Source organism: Urocitellus parryii, chromosome 3 (genome assembly GCF_045843805.1).
Source record: "Urocitellus parryii isolate mUroPar1 chromosome 3, mUroPar1.hap1, whole genome shotgun sequence".
NCBI lineage: Eukaryota > Metazoa > Chordata > Mammalia > Rodentia > Sciuridae > Urocitellus > Urocitellus parryii.
In genome coordinates this window covers 100,556,768-100,580,990 of record NC_135533.1, presented here as the reverse complement: position 1 = coordinate 100,580,990, position 24,223 = coordinate 100,556,768, and the positions used below count along the sequence as shown (strand labels likewise).

General features: G+C 45.8%; 1 protein-coding gene across 1 annotated transcript in view; it reads left to right on the top strand.

Annotated features, from left to right (window-relative positions):
- The window catches only part of Nudcd3 (NudC domain containing 3), a 106,852-nt gene extending 82,919 nt beyond the window's left edge, over positions 1-23,933 (top strand). Inside the window, exons 4-6 of the mRNA XM_026399463.2 lie at positions 3,023-3,166; positions 15,709-15,897; positions 21,214-23,933. Of these exons, the coding sequence (XP_026255248.1) occupies positions 3,023-3,166; positions 15,709-15,897; positions 21,214-21,324 (444 nt within the window). The 3' untranslated portion in view covers positions 21,325-23,933. The remainder of the gene's footprint in view (positions 1-3,022; positions 3,167-15,708; positions 15,898-21,213) is intronic.
- Positions 23,934-24,223: the final 290 nt, after the last annotated feature.

Genomic DNA, 24,223 nt, shown 5'->3' with positions numbered 1-24,223 from the left:
TAGACTGAATTTCAGAAGTTTGAAAGTACTATTACATGCCATACCATTTTGCAAAGGTAATTTACCCACCACATATTCACCCTATTTTTATTAATTGTATCTACAGATGCTGAACTTGTTTCTTTTTCTTCTATAGTTGACTCTGTCCCTCAGAATCTTCAGCATCTTTTGTTTCTTTTCTTTTAAATTTTTTCCCTGTTCTCTTGAATGTGGGGCAGTGTTGACAGTTTCTCTGTTGTGTGTCAGTGATCTGTTCTTCCCACCATATGACAGCTGAGTGGTAGACCACTTAGCTTTGCTTTATAGGGTTTGAGACCTTGGGTGTCCCAGTGCTTGAGTGAATAGGACTTCACTTGGGGCATTCATATCCATATCACGCTCCTCAGATACCTGGTCGATTTCTGAAAGAAGGCTATCCTTTGCTCTGTGACCAACAGTGGAATCCTGCCTCTCCTGGCAGGGCTTCCATGCGTGCACCTGTTCCCTGGGGCTAGCTCCCAGCTATTCCCCTGTGTCCCTGACCTCACCTTTGCTTCCATGCCTGCTGACTTCCAGCTGGAGACCCTAGCTGTCCCTGACTCTGTAGATCTATTGCGTGTTGCCATTCCTTTTTCTATTTTCCATAGATTTGTTAACATCTCAAAAAAATGGGAGCTCCCACTTTTTCTCCTTTTACTAACTGAGATTTTGTTCTTTGTTAATGTCATTTCTGTAGGCTGCAGATCAGAGTGATGTCCATCTTTTCAAGGTGTGATATTTTCAACGAGCAAATCTTGTCTGATTTTTTTTCCCTTGAGGATTTAGTTCATTCCCCTGGATAGGCCATGTGAGAATCTTGCCCAGAGTTGGAAATTATCATGTCATGTAAAGCTGCTAGGAGAATTTATTTGTTAAAGTGGGCTTGGGACTCCAGTACTAAGGGAGTCTTGACCTGCGGTCTGGTCATCACCCACAGAAATTCACAGACTGGATTTGGTGCAGGATTTATGAGGATTCATCCAGAAATGAGCTGAGCTTCATCATGTTTTCTTATGTTCTTTTGCTGTTAGAAGGTGGGCAGTGCTGTGTGATTCTGCTCTACAGGACCGCAGCTCTCCCATGTGCTATGGTCTAGGCTGAGCTCCTTTAGCCTCTGGGGAGGTCAGGGGAAACACCTACTTCCTGTCTCTCTCTTTTTTTTTTTTTTTTTTTTAGAGAGAGAGAGAGAGAATTTTTTAATATTTATTTTTCAGTTTTCAGTGGACACAACATCTTTATTTGTATGTGGTGCTGAGGATCGAACCCACTGCCGCGCACATGCCAGGCGAGCGTGTTACCGCTTGAGTCACATCCCCAGCCCATACTTCCTGTCTCTTCTGCTCACCTTCTTAGCCTGAGAGAAAGTCTCCCTAATTGAAGATAGTAGAGGGATTTGGGTAGAAAACCAGTAATTTCCACCATAGCACCTGATGTTGTACTTATGTTGAGAAAGATTTTCTGGTGTGAGCTGACAGGTTACAGTCTTTTCTACAGTGAATACTTGTATGAGAGGTTAGTGCAAGGGGACCTCTTGGGAGGATGCCTCTCTGAGTCTGTACTTGAAACTGGCAGTGCAGCCTGACACAAGTGGAATGTTGTGGCTGAGTTTTCCCAGGGGTCCTGTGTCCTCTGGGGCAGCGCTCTTGCCACCTCCTCCCCTGAATGTACACATAGTCTTTCATTGAGAAGCATCTGATGGGGCAATTGCTGCACATGGTCACTCCCCTTTCTTTTGTATTCATGGGTATTTGAACTATACTTAAGCCATAGTATCATTTCATTTGTAAATACTAAACTCCACTTGGAAAATTCTGTAATTTTGAGGGTTTTTTTTTCAATCATTTTCTAAGCATTTTAATGAGCAACTGCCAGATAGTCTCTAAACTGTTGTAATTCCACAAACTTACTAGAAAAATGCTTCAAAAGTACTTTCTGCCAATTTCTATTTAACATGTACATTGTACAAATATAGGTGAACATCTGTAATAGAAAAATTTCATATTTCTGATTTTCAGATTAGGGATACTAAATCCTTGAAGTCTATAGAAATATCCCCAAATCTGAAAAACTCCAAAATTGGAAATGCTTATGGTCCCAAGCATTTCAGACAAGAGATACTCAGCCTTTACTCTTACAAAAGGATTTTTACATGATAAAACATGTAGATTTTAGAATTTAAAAAGAGTGAGTGTAACATTCAAAGAAGAGTTCTGTTTTCTTTCCTCCTTCAATTGCTGATCCTAGGACCTCTTGTGGGCATTCACTCTGCTTTGGAGAGTGTTGGCTGGGCTACATGGTGTGAAGTAAAGAGAACCTGTTCCCAGTAGTTCCCAATCAAGTGTGGAGACAGGTGGTGGGACAGGGAAAAGTGTGCCCAGGACAAGGCAGGCATGTAATTGGTTTCTTCTCAGGACATGCATAGAAGGAGGAGGATAACCTAAGGCTTCTCAAAACATGGTTTTGTAAAGAACCAAGGCAAAATACAAACCAGAGTAACTGGACTCATTGTCCTAGGTGAAGGCTGACCTTTGGTCACAGGCTATGCAGCGACTTAGAGAAAGAGGCTGTGCTTGTCTTTTGCATGACAGCAAGCAGTCCTGGCATAAGGCTGTATAACTGTCCTGGATGCTGTGGTCCAGGGCTGAGTTTCTATATCCTCCAAGGGAAGCCAGGGAAAACACCCACCACCTGTCCCCTTTGCTTACCTTCCACCCTGACAATCAGTTTCCCTAACTGGAGAAGGTAAATGGGACTTGGGTAGAAAACTAGTAACTTTCAACATAGCACCTGATGTTGTCGTTTGAGAAAGACTTTTTGCTGTGTTTGCCTGAAGGAACTGACAATGTGCAGGTAGCTCTGGGTATGGATTAGTCTGGAATGGCTTTCTTCACACAGATGCCTAGTTAAGCTGATGAGTGTTATAGTATGCAAATGATTGTCTTTCCATCATACAGCACACCAATGACCACCCTCACAGGTGAGATAATTTTCTTCTGTGTTCCAGGTCTCAGTGGTCCTTAGTAGTGGCTCCATCCGTGTGGCCATGCTGGAAGAAAGCGGGGAGCGGGTTCTCATGGAAGGGAAACTCACCCACAAGATCAACACGGAGAGTTCGCTCTGGAGCCTCGAGCCAGGGAAGTGTGTTTTGGTAAGTGTGGGTATGTGTGTGCAGAGCTGCCAGGTAGGTTTCGAACTTGATGTAATACCCCTTGACCCAGTCTTTACATTTCAACAGCCAGATCTTGACATTCTTGCAGTCAGAGCAAATGGAATTTCTTGAGCATTTCTGCTTACTGCTCAGAGTGCACCTTTGTGGGTCTTCCCATTTGCAGCCTCAGCCTTCAGGGTCTTGGTTATTCCGTATATGTAACGCAAAAACAAGTACACTGAAAAAAAAAAAAGTGGGTTGAATTTTTCCAAATGCCAATCTAGTGGGTGAGAGCTAATAAATTCAGATAAACAGGTTTATTTGACTAAGTGATTCTCACCCAAAAGCTGGTAAAACATGACTTAAATTTTGGAACAGTGAAATTAAGTTGTAAATTCAAATTAAGTGGTAAATTCAAATGTTATCAGTTAACAGTCTCCCACAAATTGGGCTGCACACCTGAGCCAGGTATGTCAGCTGCTAAGTCGCCTCTGACAACTCTGATCCCTGCTAGCAGAGAGTGTATACTACCTAAAAAGAGGCTTCCTGCAGGAAAATTGGTGCATGATGTATTTTGAACTAACTTTTTGTTTCTTCTTTCCTTCTATGGAGGTGCTTAAGTGGAGCATGGTAGAGATGAAAAGAAAAATATAGTTTCAAACCAAAAAAACCTCAAAGTTTTATACAAATATATTCTTTATATGTGCAAAGTATTCAGTAAAAAAAGAAACAAGGATCTTTTCAATTTCTGTAAGAGGTACTCAGTGGTGGTAGACCTCTCTGGGCCATCCTGGCTGGTGTCAACAGGGCAGAGAGCATTGCAGACCCATAGGCACTCTGTCCTGGCTGCCTGCATGCTAAGAGGGAATACATGGTCCAGGGACTAAGTGGGGAAGGTGCTGTCAATGTCCTAGCTCCATCTCATCATTAAACCTGGAAAATGGTGCTTATTGTGGGTTATGTAGGGGTACCCACTGACCCAAGCACAGATAGCAAGTGCTCAGTGCTGCCAGGGCTGTGGCTTGCTCTCTCACCTAAGGTCCTTTGTGAGATATGCAGAGTTTCCAGCAGTGGGACTGGACTTTGCCTGTCCCTGGTTCTGATTTTCCCAGGCACCCCGGCACACCTCTGCTCACAGAGGTGATACTCATGGGGTCTGGCACAGGGCTCCAGGCAGCCTTGTACAAGCCAAGGTAGTTCAATTTTTGTTTTATATCTTACTCTGTCCCACATCCTGTGCTGAGGTAGCATTCAGCCAGAAAGAAGAAAGTGCTCTTCTGTTCATGAGTGCTGTGACAGTGTGTCAGTTGACTCTTTAAAGGTTGACTTTGGGCATCAGCTTGACTGGCTTGTAAGAACTGGTAAATATTTACAGATATGTCTGTGAATATATTTCAGAAAATTGGCATGTTGGTTAGAAAACTTGAAAGAGGAAGACCTGCTCTGAATGAAGGCAGCACCATCCGGTAGGCTGGGGCCCAGATGGAAGAAAGGAGAACATCTTTCTCTCTGGCTCTTCCTTCCTGAGTGGGCATACTTTTCCTGCCCTTGGGCATCAAACTCCAGGTTCTTTGGTCTTTGAACTACAGGACTTGCACCAGTGGCCCAACAGAGGCCCTTGGGCCTTCAGTCTCTGACTGTATCATAGGTTTCTCTCAACCTGGGCATCTGGTTTCTTGTACTAAGTAACTTTAGCTTCCCTGGCTTTCCAGAATGCAGATGGAACTTTTTAGCCTCTGTTATCATGTGAGACAATCAAATAAATGAAAACACCCCCCCCCCCCAAACACACATACACAGCGGTTTGGTTTTGTCTCTCTGGAGAACCCTTAGAGCTCTTATCATCCTGGCATCTTAGTCCCTTATCCCTATACCAAACCATATAAAACCTGGGTATCAAGGCAGTACTGAGATAGCTGCAGGCTGCAGCCTCCTGTGAACACCACTGACTCCTTTCTGTTGAGTCCTGTTTGACATTCAAGTATCCTCACAGCCTGTACTTCACTCGGGCTTTGCACAGTTATTGAGGTTTAAGAATGTGAGCAACACACTGACTGTACTGGCCACCTGAACCACACTGGGTCTTTGTGACCCTAGGGCCTCTATCCCAATGTACTGTCTGGAGCAGCCCTGCCTCCTGCCTTTGGTTGTTGAACTTTCAACAACCTTTCTTCTTTTTCCATCTGGGCCCCAGCCTACCGGATGGTGTTGCCTACATTCAGAGCAGGTCTTCCCCTTTCAAGTTTTCTAATACATGCAAATTTTCAGTGCAGAGTGTGGGGAAGGTCTCAGTATTCTGAGTAGTCCCTCTGTGAGTGGGGATCCCTTGGCAAGCCCTCCTCACATGGTCTACTGCACTTTGAAGCTGATAACTTCCTCACCTGTGACAGTTATGACCAACATTTGTGACTGGTCTCTAAGCCCATAGCCATGATATTCAAAACCTGTTGGAGTTATAATCTGCCAGAGATTCCTTTTACTTTACATTATTTCTGTAAAATATGATTATTACAATATTGCTCACCTCTTAAGGGTTTTCATTGCTAGAGGTGACTCTGACTTCTTCACGGATATTTCAAAGCCATGTTACTTTTTTTGAGTGTCTTGTAAACTTGTGTGTACAAATACAAATGGAATAAGATATGGTCAGATCCCAAAGCATTAATTTCTAATACTAATGGTCATCATTTATTGAACATGTTGCTGACCAGGATTCAGGTGAGGTGCCTTACAATGCTGTTTGGCGCTTTGCAAACTCGTTTTACAGGTTATGATATTGAGATTCTAAGATGGTAAGTAGATGTCCAGGGGTGGAGGTAGGCCATGAAGCCACACCTGCCTGATCCTAGAGGGCTCCTTTCCTGGGGGAAGGCTGTTACTGTCAGTGGATAGCATTATATTTCTATCATAGTTTCACTTTGAACTACAGAACTTGCACCAGTGGCCCAACAGAGGGCCCTTGGGCCTTCAGTTTCTGACTGTATTATAGGTTTCTCTCAACCTGGCCATCTGGTTTCTCGTACTAAACAGGGTCTACAGAAAAAGGAGTCATGTGGAGCATAACCCTCTTGCAATGGCTCTCCCATCAGCTAGGTCCCAACCTGCACCTGGGGTCACCTCTGACTGGGGTGTAGAGCTCTGCCTGACTCTCCCCATTCCTGACCATATAGCCCCAGCATAGTAAATGTTGAGTGTTAAGGAATGTTACTATTTATGGGAGCTGAGGGCTTACTGTGTTTTTTATTTAATTATTTATTTATTGGTGACTTTTTGGGGCCAGATTTGTCTTCTGATCTTGTATCTGAGATAATATTGTAAATCAGTAAGCATATTGTTTTGATTCATGAAGATCCTGATTACCTTCCATATATTACACTGCATCTGCTGTATGGGACCTGACACAATGTCTCCCTTGAGCATGTGGATGCAGAGAGGGGGTTGCTAATGATTGGGGGCTGGCTTTGGACCATCACTGTAGCCTATGGGAGGCCATCCTCACACATGATTTGAATTACCTCCCTGGCTGGTAGAGAGGCACTTAGGCACATCCTGTGTCCAGAGCTTTCCCCACCCCTTCTCAGGTCTGAGGGCTTGTCCATGCAGAGTCGTGTCTGGCCACTACCCCGAAGACCCAAGCGTCACCCTTGACCTTGGGATGCTGCCCCCCTTAATTTTTTGGATGGGATTTTCCCCAGAATTTTTTGTTCCCCAATAAAAATCCACTCCCTGGCGTGTTCTCTCTCTGGCTATCCTCTTTAACAAACCTCGCTACCACAATAGGTGGCTGGAGGCTGGAGTTAGGAGGAACCGTCCTGGAGCTGGTTTAAAGGTAATTAGGGTCTTGTCTCTTTAATTCAAAACTCCCTAGAGATTTCTCACGTTTCGAACCTTCATTCATGAAGCTGGCACTGGTCGAGGGCTAAAGTAGCCACTGTAGACTTCTTTTCTTGTCCTTCAGACAAGGCAGAGTGCCTGGCCTGATTGATGTTCACATTAGTTGGCTAACTTATCTTTAAAATCCAGACCTCTATAGGCACAGATTATAGTCAAGGAGATGAAGTCAAGGGTATGTTCTATGGACTCCAGAAGATATTTTATGACAGGACCTTTTTGCTGGTGTGATTAAGTTAAAGACCACAAAATGAGAGTTTCCTGGGTTACCTGGGTGGACCCTAAATCCTGTCACAGGTATCCTTATAAGAGACAGAAGAGAAGACACATATACAGAATGCATATGAAGACTAGGCAGAGACTTGAGTGATGAGACAATAAGCCAAGGAATGCCAACAGCCTCCAGAAGCTGAAAGAGGCAGGAGGGATCCTCCCCTGGAACTCTCAAAGGAGCACAGTCCTGTCAACACCTTGTTTTGTGATTTCTTTGCCTCCAGAACTATAAGAGAGTAGATATTTGTTTTTTACATCCCCTCGTCTGTCATAGCAGCCCTGGAACACTTGTGCAGGTCTCCCCTTGCAGCTGCTATGAGGAGGGATGGTATTTGGAGTCATCACTATCACTCCTAACTTTACAGTAAGAGCTTCTGACCTTCTCACCTCCTTAAAGGTGAGTGCAGACATGCCACTGGCTTATTAACAATTTCCACGTGGACTGCTTCTCTTCTCCTGTGCAGTGGATCCCATACCACACAGCCAGGGCAGGCAGGGGTGGCAGCTAAAACCGTGTGACAGCTCTTGCCTCCCTCCCTCCCACACTTGAGAATGTTAAATGAGACTTCTTGACTCAGGCAAGCTACTTGCCTGGTTACGGCGATATAAAGTCAGCCGTGGCAACAGCGCCAGCTTCTTTTCCTGATGTCTCATTCAGTCCCAGAAGCTAGGCACTTGGCTTGTACATTGTCCTCATTTCTTCCTCCATTTGGGAGATGATAGGCTGCCCTCCACACTGTGTAAATGGTTGTAGGTGGGTAGCCACTCTCTGCTGCGGGGGTGAGGGGTACTCTCAGACATGTCTATATTGAAAATGGTGGTAGAAGCTACATAGGAGGAGATTGCCATTTCACATGCACATCTTCATGTACTGACAATAATGTACACACAAAGCCATTTAACATTGGTGAAGTAGCTCTAGAATATTCTTTGAGGAATTAAACCTTGAAGCTCAGGCTTTAAAATTCACTGCAATGTATTTGTTTATGGTTTTTGAACCATGTGAGTATTTTTATATAAGCTGCACTCCCTTCCCTCCTCCTGATTGAGATGATTTCATGAAGTTATTATTTCTCAAAAGTGGAATTCCAGGGTAATTACAGTCTGTGAGCCTTTTGCTGTGGCTCTCCCTAGAGGATGGATTGTTACTGGAGTGTTGCCAGTGATGTATGTACCTGCATCCCCATGTAACCATAGACATGGATTTCTCAAATGCCCATATCTTTACTGGTTTATCTGGACACCACTAGTTGTTCCAGTTGGCTTTCTTGTGAAGATGAACTGGTCCGTTGTCTATCTTTCCTGGTTGATGAGCCATTTTCCCTTCTCAGATAATCTTTCCTACCCTGTGAGTCTGTCCTTATGGATCACTAAACAGACTTCATAAATTCAGAGTAGAAGCTACAGATTAAATTAGTTTAGCATTTTTGGCAAGAGCCTTAAGCCTGGGAATTCTTACATGAAATGAAATGTGAGCCCTTGTGTCTTTAGTGTGAACACTGTCTCCAGGGCATTATAGTACTTCACATTGTGCCTATCCCTGGATTCTAATAGGGAGGAGCTAAGGCTTAGGGATTGCACAGAAGGTAGTGGCCCACGGTAGCCTGTCAAGAGTAGGAGCAGGATTATTTCCTGCAGTGCTGGCTTAAGGTGCTTCCTGAAGTGCCTATGTGGATAGGCCCATAGCCCCTCTTCTCATGCACTGGGATGAGGGGATGGGTCGTAGTTTAGCATTGCCCCATCATCCCTGGCACTCAGAATATGAAGGTTTTCTGCTTCCTTGGGTAAAGCTATGTGCCTTCTAACTACACCCAGTCATGGCCATGTGGCCCACATCTTTTCTGTGGTTGGTATCAAACCCAGCAAGGACCCCTGCCATGCTCTGTCAAATCTACCCTGTTAACTGTCCTTGTTCCAAGGTGCCTTCCTGGAAGGAACATCCCACAACATTCCCATTGGCCCAAACTTGATCACACAGGCAGCTGTGAGGAGTAAAGCCGTCCTCACTGGGCACATTGCTTCCCTGAATAGAAATAAGATTCCGTTACTAAGGAAGGAAAGGGATATAAATGCTGGTGAGTCATCAGCACAGATCGGGGGATGCTGAGGTAAGTTTATTCACGTTGAGGGTGAAGTTTCTGTGAGGACATTTTTGGGAGCACTGTTCAGCCAACAGTCTGGGTTTCTCAGAGAAATGGATTGTGGGTGTAGGACCAGATAGATAAAAGAACATGGGGTGTCTTATAATACTGAAAAAGAGAACGTTCCCAGAAAATGGTGGGTCCAGAAGTTTACAGTGACCTCCATGGACCTCATCTGGGATCGTCGTACTCCAACACAGCGAAGGATGGCTTTGAGCAACTGTCTGCACCATGAAGAAGCAAGGGATCCAGGAGGCAGTGCTGACAGCAGCAAGACAGATGGCTTCCTTATAGAGGAGAAGGTGCTACTTCAGTAGAGCCCATGCCACCATCAGATGTCCCAATGTTTGTGGGAAAGGTAGGACCAGACAGGAATCCTCACAGGGGTTCTGAGGAAGACAAGTTTGCACCTCAGTTACTGTATGGCAGGTGGCCCAGAAGAGCACCTCCTCAAGGTGCCTGCAGGTGAACATATGCAAGTCCAGCTGGGCATACACAGTCGCGTTCATTGGTAGACACCAGATGAGATAGAAGGATTATGTAAATGTTTCAGATCAAAGTGGGTAGGAAGGGTCCTGTCCTGGAGGGAAGATGAGGCAAAGTTGTTACCTCAGAAAACTCTTTACCTTTAGGAAATACTGTGGGCAAAGGGCAGGAAGTGGGTAGAGCTCTGTGGTAGAACTCTCACCTAGCATGCATGAAGCCCTGGGTTCTATCTCCATTACCAAGAAGGGAAAATAATAGGGCAGAGGGCCAAAACATTCAGCTTCCTCTTAAATGGTTCAGAAAAGCCATTATGTTTGTTTTAAATGTTCATATATTACACATACAAAGCTGGACAGAGTGTAGCCACGCAACTGCTAAACACCTGTATGACTGTCTTTGTACTTATTTTGTTGTAGCAACTTACAAATTTGAAATTATTTCCAAATAAAAGTTTAAAAGGGCTGGGGATGTAGCTCAAGTGGTAGCGCGCTCGCCTGGCATGCATGCTCCCCGGGTTTGATCCTCAGCACCACATACAAAGATGTCGTGTCCGCTGAAAACTAAAAAATAAATATTAAAAAAAAAAAAAGTTTAAAAAAACATGAGCTTATACTCTGAGCCCACCAAAGGAAACTCAGCATCATTAGGGGAATGAAATCACAACGACCGAGAGATGCCTCTTTACCTCCATGAGAATGGCTACTGAGAGGCCAAAGGTGCCATCCTGGAGTAGCTACGATGCTGGCCACAACTCTTGCACTGCTGGTGAGCATGGACACCATGTACCAGTATGGACACAGCCTGACACTGCACTCTTGGGCCAACCAAGGAAAAATGGAAGCATGCAGATTTTCACAGCAGCTTTTTATCTAATTGCCAAACCCTGGGAACACCCACATGAACATGGACAGATGTGTGGTCACCTGCATCATGAAATAGTCTGGCCAGATGTCAAAGCCTACATACTCAGGGAAGAAAGTACAGACACAAGGCTGCAAGCTATATGATTCTTTGTAATGGCATTCTGAACACTGACAAGATGGACACAAGATGAACATCATAGGCTGAGGTGAAGGGGAATAGGGTGCCTAGGGTATAGGGGTTTACAGTGGCTCAGGGAGATGTAATATCAAGCGGTGAGTTACTGTGTGCACACTATACCACCACAATAGTGACTTGTTATAAAAAGTCACAAAATGTTAAAACAAGTCAAATACTAAGCAAATTATCAGACTACTTGTCCAAGGGTGTTGTCCTTAGCTAGGGACCTGTGAAGTCCATTCTGGGAACATTTCTCCTCTGTCCTTTTGACCCCTCTGCCCCGCCCCCCATTCTGGCCCAGGTATCAGAGATGGCTTTGAAAGATCTGTGTACTCTGAACCCTTGAGTAGTTTTGAAGATTAAATGCCCCAAGATTTAGATCTGAGGCCTCCTAGAAGTACCCTCCAAGGAAAGTATTTAAATGTGGGAAATAAGAGCAGTTATGTAGAATGTAAGGAGATTCCGAGCGTAAAGAAACTAGTCAGCTCTAAGACTTTTGGGGCATGGGGCCATTTAAAGAAAAGCAGATGGGGACCTACATTTGGGGGTTATGGACCAGAATGAGAGGTGAATTCTTCAAGGGACCAGTGTGGAGGAAGACAGACTAGTGAAGTGAAGAAGAATGTTAGAATGAACTCATTGAGGATAATTATCATGTTAATAATGCCATTAATCTTACTCTTTTACTAGTTTGATTATTCTTAAATAATAGAGTACTAGGAGATTAATCTAAAAGTGCTAAATAAATATTTACTAAAATTTTGGAAGTGAGACATTGGTCTTCTGGGCCTTTATAAGAACCTCAGGTCCTGTTTGCTGCTTCAGCACTGAAGGCAGCTCAGGCCTCTACAGTGATGAGAGGTCTACTGAAGGCAGAGGAGTAGGCATGTTTACATGCAGTCAGGGTAAAGGACAAGTGGTGCCGGTCATACACTTAAGAATGGCTGTAATAACAAAGATAGCAGGTGTCAGCGAGGATGTAGAGAAGTTAGAACCCTTGTGCCTGCTTGTGGGAATGTAAAATGGTACAGCCTCTGTGGAAAACAATCTGGTGGTTTCTCAAAAGGTTAAATGTAGAATTACCATATCACTCAGCAGTTCCATTCCTAGGTAAATGTACGCAATTGTTCTCAGCACCATTATTCACAATAACCAAAAGGTAGAGACAGCTCAAGTGTCCAGCAACAAATGAACAGATAAATAGAAATGTGTTGTATCCATGGAATGGAATATTATTCAACCTGAAATGGAGTGTAGTTCTGATGGATGAACCTTAAGGATTAGGTGAAATAAGCCAGACACAAAGACAAATATTGTAGGATTTCTTTTGTGTGAAATGTCCAGAATAGGTAAATCCTATAAAGACAAATCATTCGCAGTTGCCAGAGGTAGGGGGAAAGGTGCTTAAGGGAAGGATTAGGGTGAAGTAAGGAGTGACCACTAATGAGTACAGGGCTTCCTTTTATGAAAATATTTTGAAGATAAAGGTGATGGTTGCACCCTCTAGTGAATGTGTTGAATGCTACTAAATCATTTGCCTATGAATAAAAACTTTATGTTGTATTAAACTTCACCTTAATTTAATAGTATATTTTTAAGGCTGGGGTCATAGCTCAGTGATAGAGTGCTTGTCTAGCATGTGTGAGGCACTGGGTTCGATTCTCAGCACCACGTATAAATAAAATGAAGGTCCACTGACAACTAAAAAAAACATGTATTTTTTAAAAAGAATATTTTTACAAAGTGAAACTCACATCTCATTTCAAGATATACCAGTGGTGCCCATGAGAGGCATCAGACAGCAAGGTAGCCATCTTCAAGACCCTACCATCCAGTATACCTGGCTACTTATGGTGGTCAGGTATGCCCTGGACATGTTGGAGGAACTGGATGTTTTTACTTAAATGAATTTTATTTTAAAATCTACTTGATATAGTCATTGGAAAACTTTTAAGTATTTTTGAAACAACATGAGCATATGAATCTGCTCTTAATTATAAATTTTATGAAATCTAAATACAGATCAAACATTTCTGATGAAAAAAAGTACAAGGCTCATCTCAATTTTTGTTGGGTTTGCTAATGCATGTGTGGACACAAGGACATGGTGGTGAGTCCTCTCCCTTCTGCTGAACAGACAGAATGAGCCCCCTTCCTAAAATATGCCCTCTCCCTCTTCTTGGGCAGACCAGTGAATTATCCTCAGTTCATCTCCTACTGTGCTCACTGAAGTCAGGCATGTCTGTAGTCCTGTGTCTGGTCTTGCAGTGTATAAAGGCCCAACAGCAGCAATGGGGCCCCCCAGACTTGCTGAGTCAACCAGCTGACTTCAGGATTCTGTTAGTGGGCTATTGGCATAGCTGGGATTTGGAGGGTTTGCCCTTACTAAATAGGGATAATAGTGTGCATGTTACAGGGCTTCTGAATTCTAATAGTATGTTGTGTAGTTCTCAGTAATGATAATTACTAAAGAAAATAATAGTAAAAACTTTCAAAATCTTTTCAGAATTTACAGTTTTATAAGTGCCTCAAAAATCTCTGAAACTGGAAACAGTGTATTTCCAACCTGAGAGGGGTTTTTTTTTTTTTTTTTTTTTTTTTTTTTTTTTATGCTTTCTGCTCATTAAAGATGGGGCAGAGTTCTCAGCCTGGAGTCTCTGAAGGTACAAACTGAAGTTAGCAATAGGCCAGCTCAATGGAGTATCTGGATTGGAAGTTTCATCCTGAATTTAAATTGGGCATTGCAGAACAGGAATCATTTATTAGTGAAGCTGTCATCTGGTGGCATATGCAATCTCCCCTTTTCTTTACTCCCCCTCTGCTCTGGGAGCCAGGAATGGAGGGTTTTGAGATGCTGACCTTATGTCATGATTGCAAGTTTTTGTGTTGATTTTCCTAGTTCTGAAAAACTTTCCCTTCTGTGTGTGTTCTATAGCCCCTTCCACCTCAGCCTGGTGTGGGTAGGTTTGGTCAGCAGGGGCTCAAAGATGGGAGGTAGAGGGACCCTATTAGGACTCCATGCTCCCTATGGGGTGCACAACATCCCTGATCAAACAGGTGGCACCTTCTGTGGATACTCTTGGCCATCTGTCATGATTGCCTAGAGTGTGGCTTTCACCCCTGGTCAGTGGTTCTGTTGGATGCACGTCTGTGAGAAGAGCTACCCTCACTTGGCAGTCTTTTCCACCTTTTCTCCCTTCTGTGAGGACTAAACAGTTTCATCCCACTGGAGTCACAGGACAAGGTGGGGAAAAATCCACTTGTTCCTTCATGGTTTCTCTGGTAAGAATTTTTTTATGAACCCAGCTACTGACCATGAGGGATACAGCCAGTTTGCCCACTCCCTGTACATCCCTATGACGATTGACCTCAGGGTATAGTGTGTCCTGGCTCTTTTCTGTTTGTCTCTGTGGATCTGGGGCCTTGCCATTTGTCTCTGTGGCAGACTGAGCAGCAGGTACCCTTGGGCACAAACTATGGTACACGGCTAATTCCTTGCTCCCTTGCTTTAGTCCCGCTCTGCTTTGTGTTTCTGTAATGAGTTTTGCAGATCTCAACACTAAGGACTGTACTGTGAGGCTGGGTGAGTCTGGGCTTTCCTGGAGAGGTGCCCAAATTGGCATGGACCAGTTTTGGGGCACTCCTAATGGGGCTTCTTCTCCCAGAGCCATCTCTGCCTGTGGATCTGGAGAACTCCCCACAGAAAGCAAACCCAGCTCTAGGGAGGGAATGGAGATGGGCACGAGGGCCCCATGTTGGGGAGTGAGGGGGCCCTGGGAGATTTTGTCGTACATTAGGCCAAGCTCTTCGTCTTATAAGTCCCAGTCACCTAAACATGGCAGGAGACTGGTGTTCCCATAATAACAGAAACTCAAAAGCTAAGTGAAACTGCAGTAAGGGAGCAAGGAAGAACATCAAGAGATGGCAGGAAACTTTATTCTTGGAAGCAAGAAAGATCATTGAGGTAGAAGGTGGTTTATAAGAGTTGGGCAGGGACAAGATCCAAATAGGCAGTAAAGACCTGGAGAGGCACGTACGTACATATATAGACTTTTTTTGTGGGGGTGAGGCAGGGAGATTACTGGGGATTGAATCCAGAGGCACTTTACAACTGAGCTACATCCCCAGCCCTTTTTTAAAATTTTTTAATTTATATGTATATATTTTTGTTGTTGTTGTTGTTGTTGTTGTTTGTTTGTTTGTTTGTTCTGAGACAGTAGCTTGCTAAGTTGCGAAGCTGGCCTTGAACTTGCAATCCTTCTGTCTCAGTCTCCTGAGTCACTGGGATTACAGGCATGCGCTACTGCCCACTGCAGATAGGCTTTTCATGGCAAGATTGTGTCAGGCTAGGGTGGACCAGGACTAGGTCCAGATGGGCCAGGAGTATCTCTTAAGAGAATATCCTCTTGTGAGTATGGACAGGGTGGGCACATATTGTCGGCATCATTCTGACTCTGAGGATCTGGGACCTGGTGGTGAAGGTCTGAGGTACCTGCAAGATGTAGGTCTCTTTGCTCCCATTATGTTCTTGGGCTCAAAGTGTTCTGGCACTCTTTCCTGTATGGCGCCTTCCTTTGAATGGTTGATCCTGGTCTCACCCTGAAATGTCTGTCTCTCAGCAGCCTCTCTGCTCTGTCCCTAGCTTTGGAGACCTGACCCATGGCTATCAGTTCCCATCCCTAATATAGTTCTCTATCCTGTTTGTCCCAGGTGAACCTGAGCAAGGTGGGTGAGTACTGGTGGAGTGCCATCCTGGAGGGAGAGGAGCCCATTGACATCGACAAGATCAACAAGGAGCGCTCCATGGCTACTGTGGACGAGGAGGAGCAGGCAGTCCTAGATAGGCTCACCTTTGACTACCACCAGAAGCTACAGGGCAAGCCTCAGAGCCACGAGCTGGTATGCACACTACGGTCTTCCTTGCCCTGGTGACAAGACTGCTAGCAGCAGTGGGGTGGGCAGTGTTGGTGGTGGGGAGGAGGGTGGTGGATGGGCCAGCCTTGCTTCAGCCTGCTGTACCACAAGCTGCCCTGCCAGTCTTGGCTCAGGAGGCCCAGGAGGGGCCCCTTCTTACCTGCTTTTATCACCTGTTCCCTGCCTGAGGATAGATACACACTGGTATTCCAGCCACATTCTCATATCCAAGCCAAGAGCCCAGGAGGCAGGACCTGGAAGGATGTTATGCAATGTGCCCTGCCCACACTGGAGCCTAGAAATGTCTAGTGTTGACAGCTCTTACCTCTGTGCCTCATCCACACATAACTTGCCTAGAGCTCCATGGGCCCCTCAGTGGAGGAGGGGAGAGCCGGCCTGTAGGGCCAGCCTGGTTTCTGACTGTGGAGGGCCTGATATAAGGCAGGTAGCTAGCAATTCACTTATTGTGAATGAATGTTGGGGCTGTGACTGGGGAGGTATGAGGTCAGCAGCTATTGGGGGATCAGGAGGCTGGTTCATGTCTGACCCAGCAAAGAAAATGATTGATTAGAAAAACATGTTCACTTTTCCTTATTTTAATAATCCTACAGGTAGCGCCTTAGGGAAGAAAAGGCTGCTTTTCCTATTGTCACCTTCCAGGGTTTATCCATACAGTGCTGTAGGTTTGGACAGTAGCATGCACATGGACCAAATACAGCCTTGGATCAGTAGGGAAAGGTCAGCTGCTGGGCATGGGTCAGTGTCCAAAAAGCCACACAGATTCATATTTTCTTCTTTGTCTCTGGAAGAAGCCTCATGTTGTGGTTTCTCCCTTTCTTTTTGGGGTGGCAATACATATTGGGGGCTTCTGTATACTCTGCTGCTTTGTCAGCCACTGTTTCCTATCTTCACAGGTATGTCCCTATCTCTATAAGGTTGAGGTGCCTGGAAGTTTTGCTGCTTTCCTCTCCTTCCTAGGCCCTGCCACACCAGGGCATGTAGTGAGCACATACTATGTATGTGTGGGGTGGGTTGGCTAGCTGTAGGCTCTGCACACTACTCCTGGAATGATGGTCCCCCCCCCCCCACAAAAGCAAAATTGAGCATTCTTTCTTGCTTGCTTTTTTTTTTTTTGGTGTGGTGTTGGGGATTGAATCCAAGGCCTTGTGCGTGTGCGGCAAGCACTCTACCAACTGAGCATTATCCCTAGCCCCAAGATTGAGTTTTCAAGGTCTCAGAATATGGTTAGGCAGCTCAAGCAGCCTGGGTAGGATTTGACCCCAGATCTAATTTCAGACCTTCCTGTCCTTGTGGACCTGGCTCCCTCAGCTCAGCCCATTCCTCTGTGGAAGAGAATGTTCCTTTCGGTTTGGCCCCCTTTTTCACCTAGAGCACAGTTTGGTTGAACAACATCTCTTCAGGGTCTCTGTGGTACAGAAGTCACAGAAAGCTCCCAGCATCATCTCAGATCATGTGGACAGCCAGAACTAAGTGGTTGCAATTTAATCTAGCCACTGCCCTTGCCTGTGAGCCTTTGCCCTGTGGGTAGGGCCTGAGGACCAGTCCATCCTGTGTCTGGGGTCAGCACTCAGAGGGCTGAGGTTGACTTCCCTGGAAGGAGAAACTATTTTGACTGGAGAGCATACATGCAGATGCCCATTGTGCTGAGAAAATGAGAAAGAAATCCTATCAAGCATTCTTCAGAAGCATGTATTTGTGCCACAGGACAGAGAGAACAAGGACCCAAGATCCTCACATCTTCCCCAGATGCCAACATCAAGTTTTTGTTACAGAGAAACACTAAAAATTTAAATTTATTGTGGCTTCAACTATATTTGCGCCAAGCTTCAGTGAGGTCTTGGTAGACTTAACTATGATATATGATATAAGCTAGAATGTTCTACGACTTTTTGCATCTCTGCCCTCAAGGTCCCTGTGATTACATCTCTTGCAGATGTAATCTGCAAAATACCAGTAATGTCATTTGTCTGGGAGTTGCCAATAGTACAGGATCTACATGAAGTATTGGGGCTTCTTGTTCTCTGTTTCCTTTTTTCCCCTCCCTGTATCCTTCCTTCTTCTTGACCTTTGGCTCATTCTCTCTTTCCCTTCTTTACACTCAGTGCTGATGTCCTCTGGCTTTGCCCAGTGTCACTGTCCTTGAGAGCTGACATGAGCTGGACATGGTGTTAGTCTCTGCATCCTCAGCAAGGGCAGACACAGATCTGCCTTGAAAGCATGGAGAGTCCTGCCACTTAAATCTGATCTCTCCAAAGACTAGTTCAGTCCAGCTTTGCAGTCTTATTGATGGTCCTCTTCAGGAAAAGGATGCTCTGTTTTTCTCATTCTTGCGGTCCTGTTGGGGGAGGGGGGTCGGAGGGCTACTTGTTCTGGTGACTGCTATTCTGCCCACTGCCCAGGACTGGGAACAGAATCATCTGCTGCTTATCCCTAGAAAACTGAGGCAGCTTCCAGGAAAGTTTTACTAAAAAGACTAGCTTCACCGGGCAAGAAGTAGCAGCAGCATATACCATACATGTGCACCATGTATTTGTGCACTTACATGCAGCCTCCCCCTGGACTCCATGGTACTATAGAGGAAAAAGCACTGCCTTGGGCTTTAGATGGCTTGCTATATCTATAGACGGCTGGACAACTGATTGTGACCAGCATTGGGGAGCCTAGGGGTTGGGAAGTAACTCAATTAGGAAATATCCAAAGAAGAACCTTGAGGACACTATAGTCTAGTGCATAGATCTGTGTTTTGAGTCTAAACTGATTCAGCCATGAACTTGCAACATGGTCCAAGCAGCATGCTGATATTTGAGGGGTTGTATGACCTTGCCCAAAGGTCTACCCTGGGAGACCCTCAGCAGCCCAGGATTGGCAGCCCATGAGTAGGACTCTGGGTGACTCCTCACCAGGACTGACCTACTCTTAGATGACCAGAGAGCTTCATGCCCCTAGGCTGTGGGTCTTAATGAACCCCCTTCTTGGAACTGTTGTCATTCAGAAGAATGTGTATCCCACAACCTGCCTGACACCAATGCCAAAGTGTCAGCTCCTCACTGGTCTTGGCACAGCTTGGGGAAAGGTCCTCAGTTCATGGGGGCCCTGACAACCTATGGGTTCCATATAAAATATCCTTAGCTCCTTTTTTATCAAATGAAGAAATAGACCCAGAAAGGTCCATACCCTTATGTGGCCTCATATAATTTAGTCACACTTTACTCTTTGTTATGAGGGTACCTCATGGGCAGAAGGACCCTCCAAAAAGTCAGGTGGGTGGTCAAGGTCGCTGCGCTAGGATCATCAGGCCTCACTAGTAGAGAGAATGGAAATAGGGCCAGGTTCTCCTGTCAGCCTCCATCTGCTGCCGCACATCAGCGTAGTCACAGTTACCAACGTGCTCTGGCATTGATGCCCATTTATGGTGTGAACTCAGAGTTTTCTAAATTTGCCAGGATTTCAAATTGTGCTTCTAATGCCACAGATGCTATGTATTTTGAAGCATTTTAATTTCAAAATGATAACACTTTTCTTTTGTTGCTTTAAATTTTTTGATGTCACTGTGAATTTACCTCTTCTCAAGGTTAACAAGTTTACTCCCCTTCATCTTTTTCCCCAGTTTAATTTCTTTGAGCAGGTTTCTCATCTAGAAAGGGAGGGTGGAGTGCACAGGTGTTCAGTCTGCACTCAGAGGTGTCTATTTAGAATATCTCCAGCTGGGTGGAACTCACCCTAAAAGTCAGTAACTGACATCGCGCAAGCACATGCCAGCATTAATATGGTGGCTGGACCTACGAGTGAATTTGGTGATGTACAGGAATGTCTACTCTCCACCTTTGCTCCAGGGAAGGTCTGGACACTGATCCTGATTCCCTGGGCTCCAACAATTTTAAGATCAAGTCTAAAAATCTACTCCTTACATCTGGCTTCCTACATTGAGCCTCTACACAGCCTCCAGACTCTTGGGGTCAGAGGAGGCTGCTGTACAGCTCTGTAACTGTTAGCCCTCTAGCTGCCCCTCACCCTCCAGCTGACTACAGCTCTGTTAGGGTATAGAGGCCTCCTGTGGCCTCCTGCTTAGCATGTCAGGTCCATTCTTATGTTTGGTTGAGACCATCCAGCTTCATGCTTCCTGTTGGCCAGGCCATCAGGGTTGTGCTGAGGGGCTTCCTGAAGTCCTCCTTGCCACCCCTGTCACTTGGTATGCGCTAATTGCTCTGACCCCACTGCAGTGCCTTAAAGTGGTCATTCCATTGGCTCTGATCTGAGTTATCTATAAGAAGTTGAGAATACTGATCAGTCCCTAATATGTGTTACGGATCCAACATGCTCATTGCTACTAGGAAAAAGAAAGCCCCCTTGTCAGGAAGGTTTTATTTTACAAGGAGAAGCTGTGGTGCGGAAAATCCAGAAGGAATTTTTGTTAGAGTTGTGTATCTGTCTTCCAGGCCTGTTCTTCAGGCTTTCTGCAACAGAAACCACAGACTCCATTGGTGGGATAACCCCTGGCCCTATAACATCAGCCTCTTCATTTCTTGTGGTTGAAAGAAGAGATCATCCCCCATCTGTGGGTACACTTGAGGTGACCAGGTGAGGAGGACAGATGCTTAGAGAAGGGCTGGCCCACCAGCCTAGGCTCAGGTGCCTCCCTCAGGGTTACAGCCTTCCTGATGTCCCTTGACTACGGCCATACTGCTATGGTCTGCTTGCTGACACTTGGAGGCTAGGCGTTCTACAGTAGTCATGTGCTAGAAAGGAGCTAAGTCTGTCACCCCTGACTAGGTCCCCAAGGAAATAGTGGGACATTCTTGACTGGTGGATTCCCTACTGGACATTCTGAGGTCTCTCCTCCTGCACCACATCTTGGGTCAACCTTGAATTGTGTGATGATGGCAGTTGTCAATGACAATAACTTTTTCCTTTGGGAAGGCGATATGGGAAAATGCCTAGTGGGGTTCTAGGCTCTGTAGGCTGTTTGGAATATGGACAGAAATCCTGGTAGAAAAGGAAAGAAGAAGTGAACCACAGAGCGCTGTCATTGCTTTACTGGAGACAGAAGAGAGGATTAGAAATTCAGTCTGTGGGGAGCGCAGTCTTACAGGAATTGGCAGTCACCCAGTGCCTCCCTTGGTCTTGAGCTGCTGGAGGGTATACGGTCCTCCAGCCAGTTTGTCTTATGGGGCAAGTTCCCAATCCCTGAGGAAGCAATTCTGTTCCTGCAATCCATCTGCTCTGGGAGGAAGCATGCAGTCCCTTGTGATCCCCTTTAATCTCTCTATTTTCTGTTTGTAGAAAGTCCATGAGATGCTGAAGAAGGGGTGGGATGCTGAAGGCTCTCCCTTCCGAGGCCAGCGATTCGACCCAGCCATGTTCAACATCTCCCCGGGGGCTGTGCAGTTTTAATGACCAGAAGGAAAGGAAACTCGCCAGCAGGGAGGCAGAGGCTTTGTTCTCAGCTGTCCCTCTCTCTCAGCTCCCTGTGTGCCAGGGACTTGCTCGTCTCATTCACCCCTAGCCATCCTTTCTTTTAAGGGTGAACCAGGCCATCAACCCTGACCTTGCACCTCCAGGCTGTTCCAGAGAAGGTGCGGGGCCAGCTGCTGCCTGGTGGCCGCTGCGGCCAACACTGAATGAAGGTGTTTGAAATGCAGGAGGGACACGTCCCAGTAAACTGAGAGCACATGCTTCGTCTCCACAGCAACCAGCCACTGCAGGCAGCATTTCTTTCCTCCTCTGCTCTCTGCTTGCTGTTGTTTTGATGCTATTCTGCTTGCTTTTCTTCTGGTTGGGAGTGGGGAGTTGCTGGGCTCTTGGACGAAGCCAAAGTTGAAGTGTGTGGGGTGCAGCACTTGCATGAAGGCAAGTGGGGAACAGCTGTGGAGCTGCTGCTGGGGCCGCTGTGGGAAACCCGTACCCCTTGACCTCATTAGGTATGTTCACGTGCAGTCTTGCTCATCCATTTGTAAATGTGCTCTGTTTGCCTCGGCCGCATAGGCAGAACAGCAGAAACTGCAGTCCTATTTTCACATTCTTGATGTTGGGAGAAAGTCTGGGGTTCTGGTCTCAGGCCCAGATGCAGTGGGAATTCTGTCTGCCCTCGGATTGCGGCTGCTTTGCTTTGTTTCTTGTTAAAGTGAACTGAGCCTGGCCACCACTGCATGGTACACTCTGCTTGGCTCCCTGTGTGACCTCTTTGGGTGTGCTATGTCAAAGCATGGGCAAGAACCAGGCATCCTCAGGAGACCACACCAGGTCTAGCAGCTCATTGGCAGATCATGTCAGCCACAAACCTTGAGCAGCCTTGACCTCGCGTGCCTCAGGAAGAGGAATTTCTATACAGGCACGAAGGCACACTGTCCCACTGTGACAGATCCCAAGAAATTGAAGACCCTCATACCAGGCACTGGACTGTGCTCCCTGGATCTCCTAGTCTGTCCCTCCTGTTGTCCAGGGAATAGGTACCATCTCAGTATCCCCAAACCCATGCCTTGAGCCACAGCACTGACTCTAGCCAAGTTATGAAGACCTGACTGAGGGGCTGGGCTCCAGGTGCTCTAAGTACTTACAGGACTCTCTCTGCCTGTTACCAGGAATGTGGTATCATCAGTGCCCAGCACTGTCCATTCACCTAGCTGCCAGCCTCAGTGTATGAATAAGTCACACCACAAGTCTTTGTACCCTGGTTATACCCACGGCCAGCTGGAGTCAAAGCCTAAAGATGCTGGGCAACTTGCTCTTGGCAAAGAGCACTGGCCTGCAAGCTCTCTGCAAATGCTCAAGAGGGACTGTCTAGGAGAACGAGTTGGTGGGACATCCTTCCAAAGGCTTCCACATTGAACTGTGTAGATAGGATCTAGTTTGTTGTAGTCATTTTGGGCTAGATTTCTGGTTTACAGTGGTGGCCAACAGCCCTTATAAAAAGTACATCCTGGGGCTGAGGTTGTGGCTCAGCAGTAGAGCACTCACCTAGCATATATGAGGCCCTGGGTTTGATCCTCAGTACTACATAAAAATAAATTTAAAAAAATGTATTGTGTCCAACTACAACTAAAAAACAAATATATATATATATATACACACACACACACATACATACATACATACATTCTGGGAGGTATTCTATGGGTCCAGAAATGTCATACTGACTGTCAAGGGAGAGCAGAGGACCCCAAATGCCCCCTTTGAAATGTGAGAGCTCTGCTGTCTGACATTGTCACCAAGCTAGTGTGGCCCCTCTGAAGAGATCTTAAACCCCAGGAAGCAGAACTGATTCACCTTCAAGAGATTCTGAAGAAACCTTTGTTGTTTTTTCCTGAAGTTTCATCAAGGTCCTAGGATTTGCAAAACACTGTCCCATACAACTGTCACACCTAACAAAAAAGAGGTCTCGGGATGAATGTGCATGTCTCCCATCTTATCTGTGATTCCCGAGTTGGCTGCCTCCTCCCTGCCCCCCTCCCTGTGGACAGTCTTCCAGGAGGGATGAGGTGTGTGAGCCCTGCTCCTCATTGTTTGGGAGACTGAGTTGTTCACTTCTCTGACTTGTCTTCCTTTTGCCTGGATTTACTTTCTGTGTTGCATTTCTTCCCAGTCCCTGCCCTTTTTTAACAAACAGTAAACCAGTGTTTAGGAAAGAGTAGCTGAGATGGGCAGCGTTGGGTGTTAGCTGTGTGGCAGGAGCCTGGTCTGGTCCTTGGGTACACAGTGTGGTTGTGGGTTCTGGGCCCACAAGCCTTGTTCCTGGCCTGGTTCACTCCTAGCCAGGCTGGGGGATGATTCTCCAAGCTGGGGCTCCTGCTGGACTGTCTAGCCTCTGGAGCTGGCACACTGCCTATTTTCTCTTTTTAGACACGACAGCCGCAGTTTGGCCACTAAGTTCCACCAGCTGAGGTCTGAGGAAAATGGGGTGACTCATCCCCCTTGTCCAGGGGCCCAGGAGAGTGGGGTGTCCAGCCTGCAAAGCTGCTCCGGCTCCTCTGTGTTGGTTTGCAATAAATCTGTATTTAAGCAGTTCTGAGTGTGGCATTTGCTCTTTACAGTTCTTTTTGTGAGTTGTCACTACCCACAATTTCTAATCATGAGGCTTTGGGCCCCAGTATACAGCCAACACCAAAATGGGGAATCTTTTCCATCCAGCCTAAAAGCCCTGGCAAAACTTCACACAGCTTTCAGAAATCCTATAAGCTTTTGATCAGATAAAAGAATGTAACTAGCTCTGACATAATTTCAAATAGGTCTGGAATTCTGTTTACCTGAAGGCTCAGGTTGAGTGCAGAATTCTGAATGGCCCTGCTGGATGGTG